General features: G+C 51.8%; 1 protein-coding gene across 1 annotated transcript; it reads right to left on the reverse strand.

The window, feature by feature from the left end:
• Positions 1-6,374: 6,374 nt before the first annotated feature.
• On the reverse strand, positions 6,375-8,487 carry CAMP (cathelicidin antimicrobial peptide). The gene is made up of 4 exons (XM_003257003.4): positions 8,149-8,487; positions 7,400-7,507; positions 7,190-7,261; positions 6,375-6,567 (listed from the first exon to the last, which is right to left on the reverse strand). The coding sequence occupies exons 1-4, from the start codon at positions 8,356-8,358 to the stop codon at positions 6,436-6,438; spliced, it is 522 nt and encodes a 173-aa protein (XP_003257051.2). The 5' UTR covers positions 8,359-8,487; the 3' UTR covers positions 6,375-6,435.
• Between the last annotated feature and the right edge of the window lie 7,999 nt (positions 8,488-16,486).

Raw genomic sequence — 16,486 nt, forward strand, 5'->3', positions numbered from 1 at the left:
TTACAGGCATAAGCCATCGTGCCCAGCCATTTTTTTCTAATTAATTAATTTTTTTTTTTTTTTGAAACAGAATCTTGCTCTGTCTCCCAGGCTGGAGGGCAGTGGCACAATCTCAACTCACTGCAACCTCTGCCTCCCAGGTTCAAGCAATTCTCCTGCCTCTGCCTCCAGAATAACTGGGATTACAGGTTATTTTTAGTAGTGGGGTTTCGCCATGTTGGAAAGGCTGGTTTAGAACTCCTGACCTCAGGTGATCCACCCACCTCTGCCTCCTAAAGTGCTGGGATTGTAGGCGTGAGCCACCATGCCCAGCCAGTTAAGTGGTTTCAGAGTATACAACTAAACCCTAAAGGGCCAAGGCAGAAAGCCACATATCTCACCAGAACCCTCCCAGGAGATATAGGGAGGCAAGTTGGAAGTGGCCTAGGGAAGCAGCTCCTCACAAGCTTCTAGGCTCTCTTGTCCCAGGAAGGACCACAGGGAATTCTGCCAAGATTCAGATTAACTGTTATTCAAGCTGGACGTGGTGGCTTACGCCTATAATCCCAGCACTTTGAGAGGCTGAGGTGGGTGGATCACCTGAGGTAAGGGTTCAAGAGCAGCCTGGCTTACATAGTGAAACTCCGTCTCTACTAAAAATACAAAAAAATCAGCTGGGCGTGGTGGCAGGCGCTTGTAATCCCAGCTACTTGGGAGGCTGAGGCAGGAGAATCACTTGAACCTGGGAGGCGGAAGTTGCAGTGAGCTGAGACCACGCCACAGCACTCCAGCCTGGGTAACAGAGCGAGATTCCATCTCAAAAAGAAAAAAAAAAAAACAAAACCGTGGTTCAAAACTTACCTGCATGGCCTACGTGGATATGTGCAAGGTCACCAGGATGTTGTGTTGAAGCTGTTCCCCAAAGATATCAGATACCACATAGTCTCCAAAACTCCACTTATGAGCTATTTAGAGAGAAAAAATATATATCTTACCTCATAGACCCACTGAAAGTCTCACGTTGCCCCCAGGGGTTCCCCAGACAATACCTGGAGAACAGCTGCTCTATGCTGTAGACCAAGGGGCAGAATGGCTGGTTCGCAGGTGTACCTATATTCATATTTATTGGTACTTCCCAATGGCTCCCCAGGATGGCTCCACCCTCCACGACTTTATCAATGCTCAGGATTGTCAAGGCTTTTTAATGTGTCTTAATTTTTTTTTTTTTTGAGACGGAGCCTCACTCTGTCACCCAGGCTGGAGTGCAGTGGCGCAGTCTTGGCTCACTGCAAGCTCCGCCTCCCGGGTTCATGCCATTCTCCTGCCTCAGCCTCTCTGAGTAGCTGGGACTACAGGCGCCTGCCACCACACCTGGCTAATTTTTTGTATTGTTAGTAGAGACAGGGTTTCACCGTGGTCTCAATCTCCTGACCTCGTGATCCGCCCGCCTCGGCCTCCCAAAGTGCTGGGATTACAAGTGTGAGCCACTGCGCCCGGCCAATGTGTCTTAATTTTTAAAAAAATTTTTTTAGAGATGGGGATCTCGCTATGTTATCCAGGCTATTCTAAAACTCCTGAGCTCAAGTGATCTTCCTGCCTCAGCCTCCCAAGTAGCTGGGACTACAAACACATATCACCATGCTTGGCATGTGTCTTGATTTTATAATCAGAAAATAAAACAGTATTTTAAAAATGTGTCAGGCTGGGCATGGTGGCTCACGCCTGTAATCCCAGCACTCTGGGAGGCAGAGGCGGGTAGATCACGAGGTCAGGAGATTCCCATCCTGGCTAACATGGTGAAACCTCATCTCTACTAAAAATACAAAAAATCAGCTGGGCGTGGTGGCAGGCACCTGTAGTCCCAGCTACTCAGGAGGCTGAGGTAGGAGAATGGCGTGAACCTGGGAGGCAGAGCTTGCAGTGAGCTGAGATGGTGCCACTGCACTCCAGCCTAGGCGAGAGTGCGAGACTCCATCTCAAAAAGATATATATATATATATATATATATATATATATATATATATATATAGATATATAGATATATATATGTCAGGGTTGGGAAATAATTATTTCAATGAAAGGTGCTGGGTCAATTAGATATCCATATGAAAAAAGAAAAAAAGAAACTTGATCCCTACCTCACATCATCAACAGAGGTGATCTCACCAACATAATATGAAGAGAGAGAAGCCAGGCAAAAAGAATATGTATGATATCATTCCACTTATTTAAAGTTCAAAATCAAGGCTGGGTGTTGTGGCTCACACCTGTAATCACAGCACTTTGGGAGGCCAAGGTGGGTGGTTCACCTGAAGTCATGAGTTCGAGACCAGCCTGACCAACATGGAGAAACCCTGTCTCTACTAAAAATACAAAATTAAGTCGTGAACAGCGGCTCACACCTGTAATCCCAGCACTTTGAGAGGTCAAGGTGAGTGGATCATGAGGTCAGGAGATCAAGACCATCCTGGCTAATATGATGAAACCCTGTCTCTACTAAAAATGCAAAAAATTAGCCAGGTGTGATGGCATGTGCCTGTAGTCCCAGCTACTTTGGAGACTGAGGCAGGAGAATTGCTTGAACCCGGGAGGCTGAGGTTGCAGTAAGCCCACACCACACCACTGCACTCCAGCCTGGGCAACAGAGCAAGACTCTGTCTCAAAAAAAAAAAAAAAAATTAGCCAGCATGGTGGAGCATGCCTGTAATTCTAGCTACTCGGGAGGCTGAGGCAGGAGAATCACTTGAACCCAAGAGGCGGAGGTTGCAGTGAGCCAAGATCGCCCCATTACACTCCAGCATGGGCAACAAGAGTGAAACTCCATCTCAAAAAAAAATAAAAAATAAAAATAAAAAATAAATAAAGTTCAAAATCAGGCAAAACTAGTCTGCATGCTAAAAATCAAGATACTGGGCCTGGCGTGGTAGCTCATGCCTGTAATCCCAGTACTTTGGGAGGCCGAGGTGGGTAGATCACTTGAACTCAGGAGTTTGAGACCAACCTGGTCTCAAACCAGGAGTTTGAGACCAACCTCGTCTCTACTAAAAATACAAAAAATAAGCCGGGCGTGGTAGTGCACACCTGTGGTTCCGGCTACTCGGGAGGCTGAAGTGGGAGGATTGCATGAGCCTGGGAGGTGGAGGTTGCAGTGAGCCAAGATCCTGCCACTGCACTCCAGCCTGGGTAACAGAGTGAGACCCCATCTCAAAAAATAAATAAATAAAATGAAATCAGAAGATTAAAATGACTATAATAGCAATGAATATATATTAAAATCCAAGGCCAGGCGCAGTGGCTCACACCTGTAATCCTAGCACTTTGGGAGGCTGAGGCAGGCAGATCATGAGGTCAGGAGTTCAAGACCAGCCTGCCCAACATGGTGAAACCCCATCTCTACTAAAAATACAAAAATTAGCTGGGCGCATGGCGGGCACCTGTAATCCCAGCTACTCTGGAGGCTGAGGCAGGAGAATTGCTTGAACCCGGGAGGCAGAGGTTGCAGTGAGTCAAGATCACGCCACTGCGCTCCAGCCTGGGTGACAGAGCAAGAGTCCATCTTGAAAAAAAAAAAATCCAGCCTGGATTATATCTATCTGGTTCATGGTGAGGGCCATCTCACTAACGCCCATGTAGACTATCAAAGGGCAAGGCAGGGCAGGGGTAATAGGAGGGTTGTCACGGTAGCAGGATGGGTAATCCTGGGAGGAAACTGGAAATAGATGCAGTTGGCACAGGCTCTTGGTATTCTTGCGAGTGACCCCTCCCTCAGTCTGGGCAGTGGTGTGACAGCTGGGGTTGGGGATGCTGCTTTGCAGCATTTGTAGATTTCCATGGTGTAAATACTCCCTCCCACCATGGCCAATTTTAAGCTGCCAAGAATTTAACACCGAGCTCAAAAAAGTCCTAAAAATTTAGGCCAGGCGTGGTGGCTCATGCCTGTAATCCCAGCACTTTGAGAGGTTGAGGCAGGCAGATCACAAGTTCAGGAGATCGATACCATCCTGGCCAACACGGTAAAACCCCGTCTCTACTAAATATACAAAAAACTAGCTGGGTGTGGTGGCGGGTGCCTGTAGTCCCAGCTACTCGGGAGGCTGAGGCAGGAGAATGGCGTGAACCCGGGAGGCGGAGCTTGCAGTGAGCCGGGATCACACCACTGCACTCCATCCTGGGCGACAGAGAGAGACTCCGCCTCGGAAAAAAAAAAAAATTCCTGAAAATTTAACAATTGACTCTGACACAGCATATGCCCCTCAGTTTCCTCCCTAGAACTCTCTCTAGCACTCTGTAATGATACAGAGTGAGAAGCATCTAGCTCCTCTAACCCGCTTGAAATCAGCCACACCTGCTCATCATGAAGAAGCAAGCATGGGCAGAGCACACTGGCTCACGCTTTGGGAACTGAGACAAGAAGATCGCTTGAGCTCAGGAATTCAAGACCAGCCTGGGTAACATAGTGAGACCCCATCTCAAAAAAGAAAAGAAGAAGCAAGCATGATAGAAAACAAAGTAAGTGTTCTTGTGAGGTTTTGCCTTCTCTTCCTCTCAGAGAGGGATGCCTGTGTCTTAGTTTAGGTTAGCCTGGAAGCAGACCTGAGTTAAGGATTTAAGTGAGAGTAGTGTATTTGGGAAGCAACTACAGAAAGCACCTGCAGGAGTGTAGAGAAGTGAGACAGGGCATGAACAAGTCAGAAGAGGATGTGGTCATGAACAGGTCTTTGTTGAAGGTAGCCCACCTGGGGACCTCTGGGAGATGTGAAACACACCTCCGAGTGTGCCCCCCAAGGGTGAGAAGAAAAAATATTTTTCCACCAACTCCCACCTATCCTTGGTTGAGGCTGCTCCCTGGAGCACAGACTTCCCAGTACTTCCAGTTGAGCAACCCCATAGCAAAAAGCTGCAGGTGCTTCTAGTGGCTACAGAATGGTGAGTGGGGAGGACACGAGCCATGTCTGAAACACCAGCACAACAGAGTCATGACCTGTGTGTCACACTCTGCATGTCTCTTCTAGCCACAGCACCTCACTCCACTGAGCAGGATTCTCCTTTTTTTGTTCGTTTGCTTGTTTTAGAGATGAGGTCTCACTCCTTTGCCCAGGCTGGAGTGAACTAGCATGATCACAGCTCACTGCAGCCTTGAACTCCTGGGCTCGAGTGACCCTCCCACCTGAGCCTCCCAAGTAGCTGGGACTACAGGTGTGCACCACCACACCCAGCATATTCTTGGTCTTTGGTTTTTATTTTATTTTATTTATTGTTTTTGAGACGGAGTTTCGCTCTTGTTGCCCAGGCTGGAGTGCAATGGCACGATCTCGGCTCACCACAACCTCTGCCTCCTGTTCAGGCGATTCTCCTGCCTCAGCCTTCCCGAGTATCTGGGATTACAGGCATGTGCCACCATGCCTGGCTAATTTTTGTAATTTTAGTAGAGACAGGGTTTCTCCGTGTTGGTCAGGCTGGTCTCGAACTCCCAACTTCAGGTGATCAACCAGCCTCAGCCTCCTAAAGTGCTGGGATTACAGGCATAAGCCACTGCACCTGGCAGGTCTTTGGTTTTTATGAGCCCACTCACCTTTGTTTCACCCTGTCACGCAGGCTGGAGTGCAGTGGCGCAATCTCAGCTCACTGCAACCTCTGCCTTCCAGGCTCAAGCAATCCTCCCACCTCAGCCTCCCGAGTAGCTGGGACTACAGGCATGCACCACCACGCCCAGCTCATTTTTGTATTTTTAGTAGAGACAGGGCTTGCCATGTTGCCCAGGCTGGTCTGAAACTCTTGAGCTCAAGCAATCCACCCGCCTTGCTTCCCAAAATCCTGGGATTACAGGTGTGAGCCACCACGCATGGCCATATTCTTGTTTTTAACAATCCCTAAATACAAGCTCACAGGTTAAATCTGCTACCCACCTGAAGAAACTGTGATGTGTCCCAATGCCAGAGGAAATGCCAGGAGTTATGGGCTTTCCTGAGTTAAGTCTTTTAGGAAGCATTGGAATTTTGTGGGAATTGTACCTGCAGGCAGACCGCACCCAGTTGGCCAGCCACCCATGGGACTGGACCATGCTTCTCTGAGTATTAACAACATGCTTGGCCCCTCCCTCAAATGTCACCTCCCCATGAGCAGGAACAGCTCCACAGCATTCCCCACCACCACACACAGAGTAGAGCTCCTTAATTCCCCGCTGGGGGTTCCACTGAGAATGGGGATGCCGTCTTGGACCTCTTGGCCCTGCTGCCTTACCCTTTGTCCTCCTGGATGGAACACTGCCCCCGCCACCTCTGTGTCACACTCACACACACTCACACTCACACTCACACTCACACATGGCCTCCCTGAGCTAAGGGCTCAGTTGTGGTGAGAGAGAGGAGGCAAAACAAGTGAGACTGAAGCCTGAGGAAATTGCTCTCATAGTTTATTTCTCAGAGCCCAGAAGCCTGAGCCAGGGTAGGGCACATACTAGGCCTCTGTCCTGGGTACAAGATGCTGCAAAAAATCCTTGATTCTCTGGACAATTCTTTTAAACTCTTTGCCAATCTTCTCTCTAGCTTTCCGGAAGAAATTGCCCGGCAGGGCAAATCTCCTGTTATCCTGGGGTTGTGTACAGGAAGAAACAGGTTCCTTGTCGGGGGTGTACCCAGGGTCAATCCAAGACCCCTCCCCACCTAGACGCCCCTCTTCGTAGGCCCCCACAGGAGCTTTGGGGCCCCAGTTCAACCTCTGGCTGTGACCTTTGAAGCATGTGATTGAATCTCTCTCTACACCCAGTAAAAAGATGAGAAAACTGAGTCCCGGAGATGGTGAGGGGCTCTGCAGGGTCACACAGCCCAGCCCAGCAACACTGAGATGGGAACACAGGGCTGAGAGCTGAGTACTCTTAGACAGTGGCTCTCAAACTTTACAGGAGCCGGAATCTCCTGGAAAGCTTATCAAAATACGAATTTCTGGGCCCTACCCAGGGTCTGTCTGAGTGGGTCTGAGTAGGGCCTGAGAATTTGCATATCTAATGAGTCCCCAGGAAGGGCCACGCTTGGAGAGCTACCACTCTAAGGGATTCCAGAGCCGGCCCTAGAGATGGAGCTCAGGTTTGGGGAAGAGCCCTGGGTAGGAGGGGCTTTCTCTGCCCTAGGCTGGGGGAGTAGTTAATTGACCCATTGGATGGTCCACACTCTATGCCCCCATCAGCCCCTGCATCCCAGAACAGCTCACTCACCTTATCACAACTGATGTCAAAGGAGTCCCTGGCCTGGTTGAGGGTCACTGTCCCCATACACCGCTTCACCAGCTGGAAAGAAGCTCAAGGTCAAACTTGAAACCATTTGCCATAACCTCCCAGCCCCGTCCCAGTGGGAAATATTCCCCAGGTGCCCCTTGTTCAGCAACTTGGGAGGCACCCACCAACACCCCCAGCCCCCAGCCTCACCCCGTCCTTCTTGAAGTCACAATCCTCCGGTGACTGCTGTGTCGTCCTGGGGCACACTGTCTCCTTCACTGTGAAGCTCACAGGCTTTGGGGTGTCTGGGTCCCCATCCTAGTCAGAGGAGGAAATGGGGAGGCCCATTCTTGTATTTTCTGATTTGTGTCCATGACCTCCCCACCAAGAGGGCAGGCTTTCAACAGTACCTGATGTGCGATGGGCACTGGGTGCTGGGCTTGGCACTGGGGTACTGAGGGGAGGAGGACTGAGCCATTCCTACCCTCCTAGGTGAACAGTGAGTAGGAGCAGACCTCAGATGAGCTCTAACAAGGAGCCTCTCCCACTCTGGGGTGGGGGCAAGGGAAGTCAGGGGGCTTCCTGGGGGACAAGACATGCCCACTGGAACCTAAAGTCTGGACAGAGTTCTTCCCTGTGTGGGGTAATGTGGTACAGAAGAGACTTAAAGCAGATGAGGTCACTGCCCAGAGCCAATGACCCCACTCTAGTGCCTGGAGCTCGCAGAAGTCCCAACACCTGCATGGGGTCGGGGTGAGGGTATCTCTGCCACAGCAGGAATTATAAGGCAGGAAGCTCTCATGCTGGGAGGAGACACGAGCTCTAGAAGGTTCCCTGGAAAACACGAGACCACACTTAAAGGGGGAGATGCCCTTCTGGCAGGCGGTGCAGCAGGAGCAGAAGGAGCAACAGGTGGCCAAGCCCAGCCAGAGCACAGCAGAACCTCCCCCAAAGCTCACCATCGTGGGCCTGGGGTCCAGGTCCAGGAGGCGGTAGAGGTTGGCATCCGAGGACCGCTGGTTGATGCCATCTATAGCACGAAGCACAGCTTCCTTGTAGCTGAGGACCTGGGCAACGATGGCCAGAGGCATCAGCAGGCCCAGCAGCAGGAGCATCAGTGACCACCCCCCCAGGGAGTGGCCATCCCTTTGGGTCTTCATGGTCCCCATGTCTGCCTCCCTCTAGCCCACAGGAGCCTCCTTTATGCCCAGCCTGAGCCTGATGCAAAAGCCCAACCAGGAGCCTTCCTGATCCACCTATCCCTGGCTGCCTGCCAGGGTGTGGGCTGGGGTTTGCTTCAGCTGCTGTCTATTGCTTCACAGGACTTGCTGGGCAGTGAGTGAGGCTTTCCTTGTGTGCAAGATGAGGAAGTGGTTTCTCCATCTCTGGCAATCTCCCAGACCCAACAGGAGATCGTCATAGCCAGGATTGCTCAAGAGTGTTAAGTCCCTCCAGAGAGGAAGAGAGCCAGGTGCCTATTCTACATCCTTCTACTCCTCAGCAGTCAGGGTGATGGACTGCTAAATCTCCAGCTCTAGGCATTGCCTGGCACCCTGTAGGCATCTCGATTAAGAATTGATGAATGAGGCAGGGCATGGTGGCTCACGCCTATAATCCCAGCACTTTGGGAGGCTGAGGTGGGTGGATCACCTGAGATAAGGAGTTCGAGACAAGCCTGGCCAACATGGTGAAACCCCATCTCTACTAAAAATATGAAAATTAGCCACGCATGGTGGCTCACACCTGTAGTCTCAGCTACAAGCTGAGGCATGAGAATCACTTGAACTCATTGAACCCGGGAAGCAGAAGTTGCAGTTAGCTGAGATCATGCCACTGCACTCCAGCCTAGGTAACAGAGTGAGACTCAGTATGAAAAAAAAAAAAGAACTGGTAAATGAAGACAGTAGCCACCCCCAACCTAGAGACTCACTCTTGCAAGGGACAAGTTGCCCTTTCAGTTCAAGGCCATACCACCTGCTCTCTGGACCCAGCCGTCAGCCAGACGAAGGCTCTGCTCCATCTACCCCCTTCTGCATCCTTCTTCGCTGTTTCTTTCAGTCTCAAAATGTTTCCAAGCCCCTCCAGACATGGCCTTTCACCCTGGCTTCTCCCAAGCCAAGTCTTAGGAAAGGTTGTCTACACTTGTTCATGCCATCTTTTCACTCTTCTTCATACTGGAGGCCACTGAAGGCTGGCCAACCCACCCTTGGTCCACTGGCCACCCTCAAGCCTGGTCTTTGTCTGCACAGGCACTGATGAGCCTTCCTTCCTGCTGCCCCAGTCTCCCCTGATGCCACTCTCCTGCTGTCCCTCCTGCCTCCCTGGTGGCTCCTTCTTGGTCTCCCCTAAGGGCTGTCTTCTTAATATTGAGAGCGTGTGGGGTCGCCTCCTGGGCTGCTTCTCTTCCCTGGCCTTGGGTTTCCCTGGGGACGCCCTGTCCCAGGACACCAGTTATAATAGGCAGACACCACCCAGTCTGTATCTCTGAGTTCAAGACTCCCATGAATGTCTCGGTTGTCCCCACTGGGCCCCCTTGACTGCTCTTCTGCTGAGTGCCCGCTGCATGAGCCCTGAAGCACCTTCGGCTCCTTCCTCCTGAAAGCACTCCCCTCTGGCCTCCCCCTCCACCCCTGCCTGGCTCCTGCCGCCATCTTCTCTCCCATGCAGTGCTGCCCCAGCCTCCAGACTCCACCTTCTCTAGGTTTCAGGCTCTCCCCAGACCATAGTCCACCCTCCACACCATTGTCCAGGGGTTCCTTTAAACCACCAATTTGGCCATTTCAACCCTCTACCTTCAGGAGCCCACACACCCCCTAGGCTGGCATCAGGGCCTGTGGACTTTTTGTTCCCACTGCTCTCACCCCAGCCCTGCACACCCCAAGTGCCAGACTGTCACGTATGCCCCCATCACATAGGCTCATCTGAGCCTCCTGCTCTTTCTCCCAGCTCTGCCCCGATCCTTCTGTTTGGCCTGCCCTTTCACCTCATGAAGCTTTCCCTGACCTCCAACCAGGCACAGCAATCTCCTCTCTGCCCCTACATCTTCCAGGAAGTCTCTCCTGATTCGACCTCAAATTACTCCCTGTTTGGCGCTCTGGCTGAGACACCAAGCTGGGATGGCTGGCTGGTGTTGGGAGAGGGAGAGATCACAGCCGGGAGAGATAAAGGGCCAAAGTGATAGAGCGGTCCAGTGTCCATGAGGCAAATTCTGGTTCCAGCTCCTCTGTGGACTGGCCATGTGGCCCTGAGGCCTGGGGTACCTCTTGACCTCAGTTGGCCTGTGGGACACTTGGGGGCTTGGACAGCAGGGCTCCTGGAAGGTGGAAGCCTGGACGAAGGACACCGGTTGCACACCTGACCTTGAGAGAAGGAAGAAGTGGGCTTCTGTGCAACCTGGTTTCACAGTTCAAGTGTTGCCCCACTGGACTCTTGGTCAAGCAGGGCTTGCACATCAGGTCCTTTATGGCTGTTGGGAAAAGGGCCATCCAGGGATATCAGGCCTCTCAGGGCTCTCCTGCTTCCTCCACCCTTCTGACTGGCTTCACGATCCCCAAGAAGCCAAACCGGGGAGAAGCAGATGGCAATGTTAGTCCTTAGGCTAAGGTGTGAGAGCTGCATGCTCCTGTGTTCCTCTAGGTCAGATCTGGCATATTCAGAGCCCCTTTCCAACTGCCTCAAGAGGACGTTCCACCTCGGCCAGTGCTGGAAATGCCCTCACATGAAATCAGCCAGAGCCCAAGCAGCTTGCATAGGCCCTCTGATGCAACTGCAGAAGTCTGGACTCAGGGGCACTTGCTTTCCCTCTCGGGGCCATCACATAAGGTCCAGGCTTCCCAGGTTCCAGGAGTGAGTCCTGCCCTCGGCACATGCAGGTCGGTGTCCACTACCTGAGGTAGGGAGGCTGACTTTAGACCTTTAGAACCCGTGGCTGCCCCTTCCTCCTAGGGAGGGAGAAAGGAGGCTCTTACCAGCTTGCCTTTTTCATAATGGCTCAGCCCATTAATAGAGTGATCAGAAGATTCTAGGCAAGGAGGAATGAGAAAAAAAAAAAAGTGAGGCTTAGCTGGGCGCAGTAGCTCACGCCCGTAATCCTAGCACTTTGGAAGGCTGAAGTGGGCAGATCACGAGGTCAGGTGATTGAGACCATCCTGGCTAACATGGTGAAACCCCGTCTCTAGCCAGGCGTGGTGGCTCAGGCCTGTAATCCCAGCACTTTGGGAGGCCAAGGCGGGCAGATCACGAGGTCAGGAGATCCAGACCAACCTGGCTAACACAGTGAAACCCCGTCTCTACTAAAAATACAAAAAAATTAGCTGGGTGTGGTGGCGGGCGCCTGTAGTCCCAGCTACTTGGGAGGCTGAGGCAGGAGAATGGCGTGAACCCAGGAGGCGGAGCTTGCAGTGAGCTGAGATGGTGCCACTGCACTCCAGCCTGGGCAAGAGTGTGAGACTCCGTCTCAAAAAAAAAAGTGAGGCTTTTCCACACCAAGACTTGAGAGCTAGGTAAATGTCCCTTCACAAAGGCCTGGGCAGCCCCTGTCCCTCTGTCTGTCTGTCTCTCTCTCTCTCTCTCTGAATCTCCCACCCCCACTTCTCTAAGTGGCCCCTTCCTCTCCTGCAGACCCAGGAGGCTCCAACTCCTACACAATGTGATCAGGGAACCTGGTGCACTGAGGCTGCTAAAGGCTCTGGGAGACTTTCCACAGATGAGCAGATGCTGGAGCTACCCTCTCCCACTCCACAATCCCTCCCCCACTGGCGAACAAGACCCAGCTTAGCCCCCACTCTGCATTCCCTCTCTGGCTCCGTGTCTGCAGCCCTGGTTGTCCTGGTGGAAGCACCCACCTCCTCAGGCCTGCTTGCCCCTGAGACAACCTTCATCAGAATGGCCAACTTGTCTGAAAAGTAGAGCACCAAGCAGGCAGTTTGTTCATCCCCTTGGGGAGCACTGGGGAGGGAGTCCTGGGATGGGAATCCCAGGAACCATATTCATCGCCAGCCTCTGTCTCTGTGGGTGAGCCACTGTCCCTGTCCCTCCCTGTGCTCAGAATCTATAGTCAGCACAGAAAACCCAGGGCTTTGCAGGCAAAGAGCCCAGGTTCCCTCATCAGGCTGACTGGGTTCCTGGCTCAGCCCTGGTGCGACCAGCTGTGTATCTGCATATACCAGTGTGTCCGCTCTGACCTGCCTCCTCATCTGTAGAACAGGGATGATCATCACAGTGTCTAGTTTGTAGAATTGTTGTGAGGGTCAAATACAACATGGTCTGTGGCCAGTACATGTGAATTGTTTTTGTTGTTATTAATGTGACCTGATAGGTTAATACTTCAGAAGTAAACATGGTGTGCTCCAGAGATAGTAACATTGTTGGCCAAGCATGGTGCTTCAGGACAGAAGTTCGAGACCAGCCTGGGCAACAGAGCGAGGCCCTGTCTCTACAAAAAAATTTTAAAATTAGCTGGGCATGGTAGTGTGCACCTGTGGTCCCAGCTACTTGGGAGGCTGAGGTGGGAGGATCGCTTGAGCCCAGAAGGTGGAGGCTACCGTGAGCTGTGATCATGCCAGTGTATCCAGTCAGGGCAACACAGCGAGACCCTGATTCAAAAATAGAAAATTGGGGTGACTCAGGCCATGAACTAACTTCTGATAAATTGCCTCCCTCCCTGAACCTTTCTCGTGCAAAAATTGGGACAGTAGCCCCAGCCTTGTAGACAGCAATGCATTGGAGCAATGCATTGAATATATACTCAACGGCAGAAGTTTCCTTCCCTAAACCTGGGGCATGGGGCAGGGTATGCTTATATCCTGTGGTAGACAGGGAATGCCAATCACAGGTTCTGCCCAGACTCAGGACAAGTTCCCTCTTCTCTGCCTTTCTTTCACTTGCAGAATTGTATTGCCACGAGACCTGGGGTGGAGGGTCTCAAGCACCGTCGATTACTAGCTGCGTGACTTTGAGCAAGTTACCTTGTTTTCCTGGTAATGTTCTCATATTTGTAGGATGGGAATGAGATGCCCTGCAGTGTTTGTTCAAATGCAACAGTGAGTGAGAAAGTGCATGTCCACTGTCAAGTCCTGCACTCCCGGGATGTTTTGGCAAGTGAGGTCAGGGTCAGGTCTCCTTACTCGGCAATGGCCTTAGGCCAACTGTTCCCCAATAAGATACATATGCATGCATGAAACTGTGCATATGTATCTTGTTGGAGGAACTGTGCTCCCCTTCTTGCTAATAACATAACCTACTACCCCAGGCCCCTGTCACATTTCGGCTCAGACTCAGCCTTTCCAGGTTGTCCCCTGGATTTCAGGCCCCAGTTGGCATCCTCTGTGATGCGTCCCCCACCAACACCAGGCTAGGAGACAGCTCACCAACCCCACCTTTAGTCTCAGGCTGTGTTTATCCATCAGGCTAGTCCCAGGGGTAAGACCACAGGTGTCCTCAGACAAGAGTCATGAAGCCCTGGGATGCCCCTCAGACAGGGCTTCCCCAAGTTCTCCCTCTGTCCAGGCTCCTGATTATGGGGCTACATCTCCTTCCCAGGCCAAGGGCTTCCCAAGTGTGACAGTCGTCTGTCCCTCAGACAGGGACTCCCAAGGGCAAGCCCCTGCATTCCCTTCAGCCCACAGACTCCCTAAGGTCAGGATTCCTTTTCTCATTGGGCCCCTCTCAGGACTGGCATTGGGCTCTGCCCTCAGAGGGCCCAGATGGGTAAGGGCCGCTCCCAGCAGGTCCAGACCCAAGTTCAGGAATCATGTGTCAAATGAAACACTACACAGCACGGGATAGTGATAGGCAGTTTCCAGTAAATGTGCCTTTGTTTCCTAGACTGATTCCCAAGAAGGGCCTGGGACATGGTGTCCGGGGTGGAGGCTCTGCCCAGCCGTAAAGGAAAGACCTGGATATTGGATATACCACTCAGAGGAACCCGCTGTCGTCCTTTGCAGGGGAGAGGGATGGTCAAACCACCGCATGGTTTCTCCTGGGAAAGGCCAAGGCAGCTGTAGGTAATCACATGCTGTCTTGTCCAGGAATACCAACCCAGAGCCAGGGGCCCATTGCACAATCCAGTTTTCTCAACCCTACACTGCCACCAATGAGGAAGACAAGGCCTGGAGCTTCTTGCCAGGTTACCGTGTCCTGAGCGCTTCCCCAACTCCCAGCCTGTCTCCTTGTCAGCAATCTGTAAACCCTGTGCAGCTCCAGCACTCCTGTGCCTCCGGTGGCCAGAGACTGTGTGCCAGGCCTCCTGCTGTTCACCCCCTGCTTAGTGACCCTCATCTTCACTCTGATGGACTGTTTGCTTCCTCCTTCTTTGGCTCCTCCCTGACCTGAGCCCTCTGACCAGCTTCCCTCTCACTGCTTCCTGTTCATCAGACCTTGCTCACTTTTACTTGAATGCATTAGCCAATATGGTAGCCATAAGCACAAGTGGCAATTCAATTTCAATTCAAATTAATTGAACTTAATTAAAATTAAAAATCGGCCGGGCGCAGTGGCTCACGTCTGTAATCCCAGCACTTTGGGAGGCTGAGGCAGGTGAATCATCAGAGGTCAGGAGTTCAAGACCAGCCTGACCAACATGGCGAAACCCCATCTCTACTAAAAATACAAAAATTAGCTGGGTGTGGCGGTGCATGCCTGTAATCCCAGCTACTTGGGAGGCTGAGGCAGGAGAACCTCTTGAACCCAGGAGGCAGAGGTTGCAGTGAGCCGAGATCGCACCACTGCACTTCAGCCTGGGTGACAGAGAGAGACTCCGTCTCAAAAAATAAGTAAATAAATAACAGCAACAAAAAAACAATTATTCTGTTACACTACCCCCGTTTCAATTGCTCAACAGTCAGTTACAGTGGACGTCTCAGATATAGAACATTTCCTTGATCACAGAAAGTTCTATTGGACAATGCTGAGTTAGACAAAGAAGTGTGGCTGGAGGTGGGGAAATGGAAGGAGAGAAGATCCTGTGACAACCCTGGGTGGGAAGGGCCAGCTTTGTCCCTGTGACATGCTGTCTTTTTCCAAATGTTTCAGCAGCACCTGCTTGACAATGCCTCCAAAGAAAAAGCTCGCTGTGTGGGAGACAACAGTGAGAAGTGGGCCATCCTCCAGCAGGGAGCTGACTGGAGAAGGCCTGGGATGCCATGGCTGCAGGGAAGCAGCTCTGCAAGGGTGCATAGTAGGCCCTCCTCGGGTGGTGGTTTTATATAGGAGCATCACTCAGGCTGCACTGAGAAAGGGGTGCAGTTTCTGGGAGCCCCAGAATCATGGCTTGTGGGGATCCATCCTCCACTATCTCCCAGTTTAGAACCTCTGTTCCCCAAGGTGACTGGAGAACAGATCCTTCCCTTGCCTTGTGGGTGAGGTTAGGAGCCTGTAGCCAAGGATGGTGAGATGCTAAGAGCCATGGAGGCCAGGTCCCAGATGCCAGGTGCTATTTTTGAGCTGAGATGTGCAGCCCAAATTACCTCCTCTCCATCCTGAGGTCACAGAGGGTTTCAGGGGCCACCTCCTGAATACTCCAGTCCTCTCTCTTTCTGGATGCAGATTCTGAGGTCTTGAATGGGGAGAGACCTGAGCCAAGGTCTCCAAATGGGTTCTGGGCACATGTCCAGCCATTTCTAATGCTGTTCATAGAGTGTGTAACCTCAGCAGTTGAACTTTCCAGGATCTGAGTGCCTTCGGGGCTGCATATGCAAAAAAGACTTAGGGAGTTAGTCAAGGATTAGGCCAACACAGAGCTGCAGGAACAAGTGACCGCCCAAGAGGCTGCTGCCTCTTTTGTGTGCCTGTACTCTTTTATGTGCCAATATGAGAACATTTGTTTCCCTTCCCCGAAGAAGGGTTGCAGGAGAGGCAGGCTGGCTTCATTAGAGTGTGGGGAGAGGGTGAGAGCCCCCAGGAGAAACTGGGTAAGGCTGATGAGCCAGTTGATGACGAAAATGAGGCCCACAGATAAATCATTTGAACAAGGACCCCTATCCAGAAAACGGCAGAACCAGGACTTGGACTCAATGCCTCCCACCTACCCACCTTGCTGTCCTTCTCATGGGGACAAGTGGAAGAATTCAAGCCCCGCCTCATGCCCTCTGCAGCAAACTGGAAATGCAGATGTGGGCTGCCATGAGGGTGGGAATTTGGGACGGGGTGACTGTCAGGACCCTCTGCTAAGGCTCAGTTCCCTCCTTCCCACTTACTACTTCATGTGATACAAGTTGTGTGGAGGAAAGCCAAGAAGTTAAGTAATCATTGCAACCCCTTCAGCCAGGCTGGGATTTTCCAGGCACCACAATGGAGCCC

The sequence above is a fragment of the Nomascus leucogenys genome, chromosome 4 (genome assembly GCF_006542625.1).
Source record: "Nomascus leucogenys isolate Asia chromosome 4, Asia_NLE_v1, whole genome shotgun sequence".
In the NCBI taxonomy this organism is placed as follows: Eukaryota; Metazoa; Chordata; class Mammalia; order Primates; family Hylobatidae; genus Nomascus; species Nomascus leucogenys.

Excerpts from the sequence above, each read along its gene's own strand:
- CAMP (XM_003257003.4), bottom strand. The coding sequence starts at position 8,358 with ATGGGGACCATGAAGACCCAAAGGGATGGCCACTCCCTGGGGGGGTGG. Across the intron at positions 7,262-7,399 it reads GTGACTTCAAGAAGGACGGG|CTGGTGAAGCGGTGTATGGG; the intron begins GTGAGGCTGGGG and ends GCTTCTTTCCAG. Across the intron at positions 6,568-7,189 it reads TTGACATCAGTTGTGATAAG|GATAACAGGAGATTTGCCCT; the intron begins GTGAGTGAGCTG and ends ACACAACCCCAG.